The sequence below is a fragment of the Sander vitreus genome, chromosome 3, assembly GCF_031162955.1.
Source record: "Sander vitreus isolate 19-12246 chromosome 3, sanVit1, whole genome shotgun sequence".
NCBI classification, from domain to species: domain Eukaryota; kingdom Metazoa; phylum Chordata; class Actinopteri; order Perciformes; family Percidae; genus Sander; species Sander vitreus.
The window spans coordinates 21,968,400-21,979,144 of record NC_135857.1 but is presented as its reverse complement, the minus strand read 5'-3'; the positions used below and the strand labels follow the sequence as shown (position 1 = coordinate 21,979,144).

The window sequence follows — 10,745 nt, the reverse complement described above, 5'->3', positions numbered from 1 at the left end:
ATGTTTAAAGCAGCCTGTAGGGTGTAGTGGAGTTTGACGTTTCGGATTGGACTACAACTACCAATATTCCAATTGGCAGATATATTTGGAAACTTCCGGGTTACGTGCTTTAGTTCCCCGCCTTTTGAGTAAGCGACAGACGTCGCCTTCACAATAATACCACGAACGGTTTTAATTAGACGCCGTATAACGGCTTTATGAGAGACTTTTCCTGAACATGGAGCTACCTAACGTTAGCTAACTCTTCACTCTTTATATCAAACCAACAGGCAGCCATGTTGCTACCGTCCGACGTCGCCCGGCTTGTTTTGGGTAAGTCTAGCTAGCTAGTGTTGTCGGACGAAGCAAAGCTGTAAAGTTAGCTGTACGTTGGCGTTAAAACGTTACTTGTGCCGTTTGAGCTTTGGTGGGCTGCTCTTACTGGCTGTTGGTAAATGTCTTTCTCCAGGGTACCTTCAAGAAGAGGGACTGTCCGCTACAAGCCGAACTTTCATCCTTGAGTGCCAAAACCTGAAAGAGTATGCCGAACACACCACAGAAGATGGGACTATTCCTGCTTGTGTATTTGTAAGTGTGCCTTTTGTCTCTGAAAGCCTCTCTCACAAACTGTTAAGTGAATGTCATGCTCATAAATCTGTGATTCATTGTGTTTTTCCCACATAGTCTATCTTTGGGAAAGGCCTAACTACCATCTTAAATGAGTATGTGTCTGCCAAAACAAAAGGTGAGCTTATCTGACATTGTTCCCATTACAAAATGTAGCTACTATTCTATGTTTATATATTATTATTTATGTGTCCTGCTTGTGCTGGTAATTTTTTTTAGCAGAGTCTTGTCACGAGGTACCTGCCATGATGACTTCGTTGTGGAAAAAGCTGGATTTTACACTCAACCAGATCAAGTAATGAGCTTCAAATGTCACCCTTTAAATCACTGCAACCATTTTAACATAAAACTGACCACAATCTAAACTCTCAGCTGACACTGAGTTGGGTCTTCATCACTGATATTGTTCCATTATTCTTCTATATCTTTAACTTAAGTCTGAATTGCCTTGTTGCTGAAATACGTGTTTTACAAATAAACTTGCCTTGTCTTGCCTCAGGTCATTGCAGAATTCCCCCGCTCTATCAGCAAGTCAAAGAAGTAAGTCTGTTATTAGTTTTTCTATTTCAATTTAATATTTTATTGTTATGCTCATTGCTATTGCAGTGTCTCCCATACGTTTTTATCGATACCCACCCAAGTACATTTAACTCAGCCATCAAGATATTTGTGATGATTTGTACCTTTTCAAATGTATGTGTGAAAAAGCAGTTGTAATTGTAGATTATGTTAGGATGATACATTTACAGCATAAGCAGCTGTACATATTGGAAAAATCTGACTGGAAAAAACATATTAAATCCAACTGACCAGCTATATTAGCAAAATGTGAGAAACACTGTGGTAATACATTGAGTGTGCAAATAATCAGCATCAACTGCTGATTTAAGATGTAACCATAAATACTGTATGAATTAGGTTGTCTGAGTTCTGTGTTTGCTTAGGGTTTGTATGTAGGCCTTTTATTTATCAGCCTCTGTTCATTGCAGCACGTTCACGTATTGGAGTGGCAAACATGGCTAGACAGCGGGTCTTGACTGTGGCTTCAGCTAGCGGTGTTGTATGCTCATCAGTTTCTGAAACGAGCTCCATCGTCAGTCCTGCACACATCTCCCACAGCATGCTCGGCCACTCCACTCCTGTGAGCTACATGGCCACGCACACCCGACCAGTTGCCAGCAGTGGCACACACCAGCAGATCCAGGATGTCAATCAATCACTAAATACGCCCAGTCAGTATCACAAAACATGCAGTACTTTCTGTATTTGTCGTTTTATTTACAGAGTAGTTGAGGTGACCGTTTAGAAGGTTGTGGTGTTTTTGTTTTCACATGTCAAAAACACTTGTTGAATTTAATCTAAAAGAATCTAAACACAAATAGTCACATGTATTTTACATTCTCAGCAGTGGTGGTCATTTCCCTCTGCTGGTTTAATACAGTAGAGATGCTAAAAGAAACCATGTCGTGTTTGAGTTTTTTAATTTGAACTAAAGTAATCTTGTGTTTTTTGAGATGAAAAAGTTTCCTTGTTTTTCTTAATTTTGTGTAGGGCTCTTGAAAGATTTAGCAAAGCTCAATTAGCTTGTATTTTGTCATGCTTGCAAGCTAACATCAATCACAAAAAAATTGCTTTTGTATGTGTGACACATGTGCCCATACAGGAGATTCACCTATACAGATAATTGTTTCGGAACATCGGCTAAACCCAGGTCCAATGTCTCCTGGAAGACGGAAATGGTAAGGATGATTATTATTGCTAAATTGCAGTTCATGTTCATAACCCATTAAGAAGAGAGCATTAAAGACGGAATCTGTTGTCCTACTAACCCCCATTGGCTTAACAATGCTGCTTTCTCGGTGCAGAACTAAAGTACATAAGTAGATGTTAATAAATAGGTCTTTTTCGCAGAAGACACTTTAATGTGTCATGACATAAAAATAAAAACACTTATCTAGAACAACACCATCATTATTGTTAATTGTCACACATGTGCTTACTATGACAAGTCAAAAAATGTCCACCGTGAGAAATGTTGATTGGCCTGTTAGGTTGAAGCTTCAGTTTGTAGTGTTTCTGTATGAGACTGCGCTTTATAGTGCCCTTTTGTTTTGTCCATGCCTTATGCATGTTGGCAGTCCCCTTTTATATTCTTTTCTGCTGCCTTCAGGGACACCCCCAGGAAGAGAGGTGGTGCTCAGAGTGGGTCCAGTGCCCCTGGCAGATGTGCCATGACTGTCAGTGCCCCCAATGCAGAATCCCAACCTGAAGAGACCGTCGATGAGAACTTTCCTGTAAGTAAATCTGTATGTTAGTTGTTGAGTTTCCTTAACACCAAGACATTTTGAACAAACAAGTGTTTTCACTCATACAATGACCTTGGACCATCTTGTGCAGCAAATTAGGGCTGAATTACCTTTTTAGATTGTCACTGTTTTAGGACACCTAAAATAAATGTGTTTTTAATTTTTGATTAAGTATGGTGAATAACAGGATGCTCCAGACAGAGCAATAAGGCTTTAACACTGAACTTTTAATGTGATTGAGCTGGTTTTAGCCAAAATAGTAGGTGGCCTAAGAATTTTCAACATTATCTCTCTGTATTCCTAAAAGCAAGACATTTCATAAATTTGGTGACTTCACAACACATGCTAATCTCCACAGCAACTTGTGATACAAAATGCACGTGAAAAGATATTGGGGGACAGATCGTTACAAGAGAAGCTTGCTGAAAACATCAACAAAATCCTCGCCAAGTAAGTGTTGAGTTGGACCTCTGCATTACCTCACTGCGTATGTATTAAGTTGTTGTGATAGATGATTTCTGATTTTCTCCGTGGGATTCAACGTTGTGACATTGCTGCAAGCATGTTATGACATGGCTGTACTAATTTCTTCTCCGTTTCATCTCTAATATCAGTGAGCCAACGCCCCAAACATCTAAGGCCCCTTCCAGTACAGTGGAGGCAGACCAGTCTATAGATGAAATCCTGGGATTACAGGTGCTGAAACACTCAAATACTAATATCATAACAGTATGATTCCTTTTTTGTCCTCAAAGATGTTCCTCGTGAACAGTTATAGTGATCACTCACATTTTCCTGTATGTCGTTACATTGCTTCCTGACATATATCCTTTGGTACAGGGGGAAATCCACATGAGTGACGATGCCATCCATGACATTCTGGAGCAAACAGAGTCCGACCCAGCATTTCACGCCCTCTTTGAGCTCTTCGATTACAGTAACTATGACCTACTTTGCTTTTTTTTTTTTTTTTTTCATCTAAAGAGTACTTTTGAATCACTTCTTTTTAATTGGGTAATAAATAGAAAGTCATTGCAAAACAGACTTTTTATGATGTGTTTGCAGATAAAACCAGATTCACTGATGGCGATCCAGGGGAGGGAGATATTAGCAGTAGTCCAGAAGAGAGCAACACTGCTGGACCTTCATCTACAGTCGTACCCCTTCAGAGTGATGATCCAGGTATTTTTACAATCTAATGATGCGTTCCAGTTGAATGGGAAGTCAGATTTGCCACTCGGAAAGTCGGGAGAACCTCACCAAGCCCGACATCACAATCCGACATTGCTACTCCGAGCATCAACAGTAGTGAAAGCTGTATGGATATACTGTTTTCATCATCTCTGTCTTATTAAATCAGCCGTACACACAGTACTGTCCATCTCCATCTGTGGACTTGTGTGACTACGGTGTTTGCACGCACAAAATACCACAAAATGCATAGTTTAAACTGGTATTGTTAACAATTGCTAACCTAGCAGTTTGGAAGGGAGAAAAAAGCTTCATGTTTTATTAAAACACTGGATACTGTGAGATTTATAATTCATTGTGAAAAGTCGGAAGGAGGGTGTAAAGGGTGTAGGGTGTGGTTAGGCTTGAAACGAACTTATTTTACTAACATGTTGTCAGACCACTTCGAAAGTCTTTACAATTGTTTCGAATGGCCACACTGGAAGGCAGAGTGAGAAGCAGGCTGTCAGTGGTTCACTAAATCAATTATTAAATTAAGATTTTGGTGTCAAAAATCAATGACTTTTTCCAGTTTAAACAACTTTCCATGTAAAGTATGTGTACAGATATCTATCTATCTATCAAAGCACTTGTTAGTGCATGTCGAGAGCAGGAAAAACTCGAGCTTCACAAGAGTTTGCAAACTCACCACCGTTTGTTGATGACTGCTATACCATACACTTTACACAGAGAAATTGTTGGTTTTGTGTCAAATACTAATTGTGGATGTGGATTTTTGACATAAATTATACCCCTATTAAAGAAAGAGCTGCAAAAATACACAGATGGGGACAGAATACTCATTCAGTATTTTTTTTTATTTTTCAGGCACTACACACAGAGATGCAAAGGCTTTGGCTACAACACCAGTGAAGATGAGAGCTGGACAAGAGCGTAAGACCAGAAAGTCTACTGCTCCCACCTTGTTAAAGAAGGCGGTACTTGGCCCCAGCGTCAAATCATCCAGAATTGAAAACAGTTTAGCCAAATTGTTAGTGAGTCCATGGGAGCACCAAGGTGTCTCATCTACTGCAGTGGACTCGAACAGAAAAGAAAAGGCCTCACTTTTAAATAACAGTGTTTGTGTAACACCAATGGATATTGATGAACCGTTGAATACACCTCCCCCTCCTTTAGATGGTATAGACACTACGGAGCCTGCCACAAAAGACAGCACCCCCATCACAACTGCCCCCAGTGAATCCAACATTCTTCCCTCTCCTGCATTTGCACAAGGATCTAAAGTGCCATCTGCTACGGCCCCCCCTGCTTTTTTGTTTCCTTTACAAGTTGAACTAATCAACACTCCAATGCCGACTGCTGACCTACCTCTTATGTCAATTCCAAGCAATGGAAAAGACACTCAACCAGGTGCTACTCTCTCAGTAACACCTGAATCTGCCTCTTGCACATCATCTTCTAGCAGTGCCACAGTTACAACTCTGCCTGCCTCGCCTTTATCTACATCCACTGCTGTACCATTCACAGCAACACCTATCTCACCCACATCTGCTTCTACCTCTGCAACGCTTACAGCTACACCTGCCTCATCCTCACCTGTCTCACCCGCATCCTCCTCGCCGTGTTGTGCCCCAGTTGGTGCAGCACCTAATCCTCCAGTCACCAACCCCACCACCCCAAGCAAGGCTGCAGCTGATTCCAGTAATATAGTTTCTTTGAAGATCATCATCAGCGATAACCAGGATGAGGATTCTTCCAGTGACACAACCTTGAATCAGGCAATTTCTAGCATTTCCAGAGACAAGATTCCCACCATATATCTTTCCTCTCCAGCTAAGTCCTCTGGAGGAGGCCCCGGCACACCAAAGGCCAACTTGGATGAGGCAGCACAGGCAGTTAGTGGCTTACAATGCGCTGAGGCACATGCTAGTCCTCTCAGCTGTAAGGCTGGGGCTGTAGTTGCATCCCCATTAACAGGGACATCACAGGCCCAGCAAAACTACATAATTCAACTACCCCTGGACACCACTAATCCTGCCCTCCAAGGAGCCACTGCCAGCTATTTCCTTGTAACTGAACCCCAGACTACAGATGCTCAAACTAGACAGGTGCTACTGTCTGCTGGTGTCGCAAAGGGACAGCCTGTGCCTGCCAACCAGTATGGGGTGACCACACCAACTCGCTCTCGAGGCTACTCCACCGGTAAGAGACAACAGACAGTGGGTCATCTAAAAGTTCATCCCCATCCCACTCTATTATCACTAGCTGGGTTTGATTTTTGTAGTTGCAGCTTTTGATGTTTAGTTCATCATTTTCGTTTCGTCAAATATGTAGTTCCTATGAAGCAATGCAACATTGGTGCTCATCCACGTTTTCCATTTATTGTGTGTTGTCCCTGGTGCACGGGGGATGGCATGTTTAGTTTATCTTTGTTGTTCATTACCTACCGTCTATCAAGCCCATTAGAATTATCTATTATTTTTTTCTGTGCAGGATCAACGTTCATCCTACCATCACCTGTTAAGCCCATGATGCTTCCTGTTTCTGTTATGGGTCAGAATACTCTGGGCAAGGTCCAGATGGTGTCCAATCAGGTAACATACCTTCATCTGCAGTTCTTAAGTTGGTAGTCAAAAAGTAGTACCTTTCTTACCATTTTCACCACAATAATAAGATGATACCTGATCATTCTGGTGTGCCTCCAACCTTTCATCTATCATTCTGTCTCTTGGAGGAAATTTCTCTTTGACCAACACTTTGGTCCATGACGAGGTATCTTGAGATCTAATGCGCAGATTTCCATGAGATTAACTAAGCGCATGCTGCCTAAAGCATAACTCTGCTATTTTGGACAGCTTTGTGAGCTTTCCTTTAGCACCACTCTTAGATGTATCTGTCACCTTAGAAAACAAGATGTTCAAAGCAAGGGCAGCATTTATGAAATTTGGTCTCCAAAAGATTGAATCCAAATGTTCCTCACCCATAAGTGCCACTCTAAGGCCAAAATGTGAATGTGAACACAAGACATATTGTTTATTTGGCAGATTACCATACAATTTACTAAACATTTATCCTTCCAAAATAATAAACACTTACAATTTTAAAGATGCCATGGCCTTTTTCCTCAGGACAAAGCAAGATTGCAAAATTGTTAGTGTTTTTCAATCAATCCAAGACTGTATTGTTTTGTAGTGTGTGTGGTATAATGAACATTGCTGCATCAAGGGGTTGAAGACTTTTTGCGATATCCAGAACAATAAAACTTATCAACATTGTTATATTTACAGCTTGTTGCCATACCAAACCCAGTACTGGTACAGCAGTCAGAAGATGTAAAGCCCAAGTCTCCCACAATGGCAATAAAATGGTCTACACCTGCTGGTAAGTTACAAGTTAACTTGGAACAGTGCTAGCTAGCGGTATATAATGACTGAAAATGACCTAATATCCTTTTACTTTGTTACCAAAGGATGTCCTCTGTGTTAATCTGCTTTATGTTTTAATGTCACTGCCTTATTTCCCTGACATTATTTCTTTGAATTCCAGGCACTGAGCAAAACCTGGTTGCTAAGTTGGTTCAACCTGTGTTGGCTGAAAACACAGGCCAGCAGGATACGGCAAAGGATGCTAGACATAGGAGAATTTTATGTTTTGACTCTAATGCAGAAGTTCAACCACAAACTGCTAAAACAACAAGAACCACCAAACCTCCAGCTACAAACACATCTACATCACGATCTGTCCAGCAGACTGAGAAAGATAATACACAGTCAGTGGCTCGAAGAAAACCTACTATCTTGGGTGGCAATAAGCCCAAGAGGAGGATAGAGACTGTCAGATGCTCAGCCGATCCCCAGACTGGAGGTGGCTTCATGAAGGATGCAGAAAAGGCCATGCCTCCACAACAGCACCAGAAAGATCCTCTCAAAAAGAACTCTCGCAAACAAGATCATAGCATCCATAACGAAGAGTCTCAAAGTGCAAGTACCAGCAGGGTTGATGCCTCACAGCCTGAGACTTTGAAAAAGTCAGAATCAGGAAGGAGGTCAAAATCTATTGACAGGAAACACAATCATGATAAGGATGGTAATGGAGCAAAAGCTAAGGATTCTCATACTTCTAGGTCATTGTCCTCTGATTCTGCACTGAAATCAGGAACTAGAAAGGAGAAGGAGGAGGGCTGCAGGAAAGAACCTGCAGAAAAGGCTCCTGTTAAATCATGTGACGGGCGTACAGAAAAGAGAACTCCAACTCAGGAGATGCCAAATGTTACAGCTAACAAGGAGAATGAAATTAAGGGTAGCTTGCAAGAGCAGCAGCAACATTCAACACCCTCATCCTCAACATTAAGAGACTTTAGCCCTCCAGCTGTCACCCAGCCTGCATCTAATCCTCAGTCCAAAGCTACAAAAGCAACCTCAAAGACCAGCTCTCTGGCTAAACAGGCAGCTGAGATGCTGCAGGACATCCAGGGGCTCAGCTCTCCTTCTACCCCCATCAAGAGGCCTGGAGCAGGCAGTTCAGACAATGGTGTTCCCCGGACCCCTGGGACTGGGCGTAACCAGGCGGAGTCAGCTGAACGTCCCAGGACTCCTTCCCGACAGAAGAAAGGTAGAGATGGAGAGGGAACTCCCAAGCATCTAATGCCCCCCAACACCCCGGATGTCCCCACCTGCAGCCCAGCCAGTGAGGCTGGCAGTGAAAACAGCATTAACATGGCTGCTCACACACTTATGATTCTTTCACGTGCTGCCATCGCCAGGACAGGCACTCCACTGAAGGACAGTTTGCGTCAGGAGGAAGTAGGAGAAAATTTGCCCGCAAGCTCAAAGACCTCTAAAAAACGCAAACCGTCTTCTCCCACAGCCAGCCCGCCTGCAAAGAAAAAGTCTAAACAGTCTCCTAGCAAAAAGACAGACCGGGTGAGTACAACACAAGGATTTGCCATTCAGTAGACATATGTTTAAAATGTATGGTGTTAAAAGTGTAAAGTAAAGTGATATAATCTTCTGAATTTACCAGACTGTTCTAGCTGTTCTATTATTTGCCTTTACCCACTTAGTCATTATACCCACATTACTGATGATTATTTATCACAAGTCTCATTGTGTAAATACTTTGTGAAATGAAATAGTCAAACCTAAAATACCTCCTCGATATCAATGTATTTGGTCAAAAATGTCGTGATATTTGATTTTTCTCCATATCGCCCAGCAGATTATTTTTTCAATTAATTGTTTTGGTCTTTAAATTGTCAGGAAACAGTGGAAAATTAAATGTTTTACAATCTCTTAAAGCCCAAGGTGACGTCTTCAAATTGCCTATTTTGTCTTCAGTTTTCTATCAAATATGACAAAGGATCAATTTCTTTCAAAATAGTAATATTTTTTTCCCCTTTCATAAAAACTATACCATCCAACCCTTGTGTTTTGGTGTGTAATGAGCATCATTTTTATGCTACCTCATTGCCATTTAATGACTGGGAATTTTTATACATGTTTTTGTCATGTAATTCTGACTTTGGGTTTAAATCTGCAGGAAAGGAAGACACTAGCAGATTGCTTTCCCCATGACTTAGATGTGGATAAGTTCCTGTCTTCGCTTCACTACGACGAGTGAAACCGGACACACCAACAGAAAAGGACCGTATCGCTACCTGCTTAGGTTACTATCCAGGAATAGAAAAAGCCATCTGTTGAACAAGTGTGCGTGGTTCCTATTTGTTAACCTTGCCCGAGACCTTATAAGCTGTAGCGTCTTCAGCCAATGAGAGACTTTGATTTGATTGATTAGTTTCCAGTGTGAGGGATCCTGTTAGGTGCAGCGGCAGTAGGGCAACCATGGCACTTTGTTGTATTTTTAATTTTTTTTATCCCCATGTTCACTTCTGTTTATATTATCATTGTTAAGTACTACAACAAAAACAAATATAATGTGTGCATGTTGATAAAATGAGTGACTCAAAACATTTTCTTGGTCAATATTTGACTCTAGTTTGATAAATCCAGATAACTGACTGACAGGTTGGTATGTAAAAATAGGTTTTGGAATTATGTCTAGTACTGTTTAGTAACACTGAATGAAGAGTTCCCACTGATTTTAGTTTTTCAATGTGAAGATTATATTTTATGGCATACATGTGTGTTTTCATATATATTTGTTCTTTGTTAGATCAGACAAAATGGCTGCAACTTGATACATTGCATACTCAGGCTTTATTCAATGTTGTAATAAAACAAAGAAACAGCCTTGTGTGTCTTTCCTCAGTGTATGCAGAGCTTTCTTTGGCCACGAAAGTGCAATGATTATATGCCATGTGTTTGTTGCTCACTCTCTGAATATAATGGCCTATATACTGTCTGCAGACTTGTGAGGTAAGTGCTCAAAAGGAGAGATCCTTCAAGCATGCATAACTGTTTCTGACCCTTGATGGACATAAAAGCAAACACTGGGACTGAGCAACAATGTTACGAATTGATTTAGGGGCAAAGCAATCATCTGATTTAAAACAAATATTGCTAAATGGCTCACGGTATAAATTAACCCACAGAGTTTCCTCACTTTGTTGGCAAATCTGGCAACCTCCGATTGGACCATAAAACACAGTTTACGGAAATACGTCTTTATTCCATTTTCACAATA

The 10,745-nt window shown here is 41.1% G+C and overlaps 1 protein-coding gene across 2 annotated transcripts; it reads left to right on the top strand.

The window, feature by feature from the left end:
* The first annotated feature begins 123 nt into the window (after nucleotides 1-123).
* Nucleotides 124-10,351, top strand: npat (nuclear protein, ataxia-telangiectasia locus). Of its 2 annotated transcripts, none has more exons than XM_078246514.1 (17): nucleotides 124-312; nucleotides 449-567; nucleotides 664-724; nucleotides 829-901; nucleotides 1,106-1,146; nucleotides 1,596-1,838; nucleotides 2,270-2,345; nucleotides 2,777-2,900; nucleotides 3,271-3,362; nucleotides 3,527-3,608; nucleotides 3,753-3,849; nucleotides 3,978-4,094; nucleotides 4,971-6,305; nucleotides 6,597-6,697; nucleotides 7,391-7,484; nucleotides 7,650-9,025; nucleotides 9,642-10,351. In XM_078246514.1, the coding sequence occupies exons 1-17, from the start codon at nucleotides 276-278 to the stop codon at nucleotides 9,720-9,722; spliced, it is 4,149 nt and encodes a 1,382-aa protein (XP_078102640.1). In that variant the 5' UTR covers nucleotides 124-275; the 3' UTR covers nucleotides 9,723-10,351. The 2 variants fall into 2 exon arrangements, with proteins under 2 accessions (XP_078102640.1, XP_078102639.1); XM_078246513.1 differs by having other exon boundaries at nucleotides 826-901.
* Nucleotides 10,352-10,745: the final 394 nt, after the last annotated feature.

Excerpts from the sequence above, each read along its gene's own strand:
- npat (XM_078246513.1), top strand. The coding sequence starts at position 276 with ATGTTGCTACCGTCCGACGTCGCCCGGCTTGTTTTGG. Across the intron at positions 1,147-1,595 it reads TCTATCAGCAAGTCAAAGAA|CACGTTCACGTATTGGAGTG; the intron begins GTAAGTCTGTTA and ends TGTTCATTGCAG. Across the intron at positions 2,901-3,270 it reads CCGTCGATGAGAACTTTCCT|CAACTTGTGATACAAAATGC; the intron begins GTAAGTAAATCT and ends TAATCTCCACAG.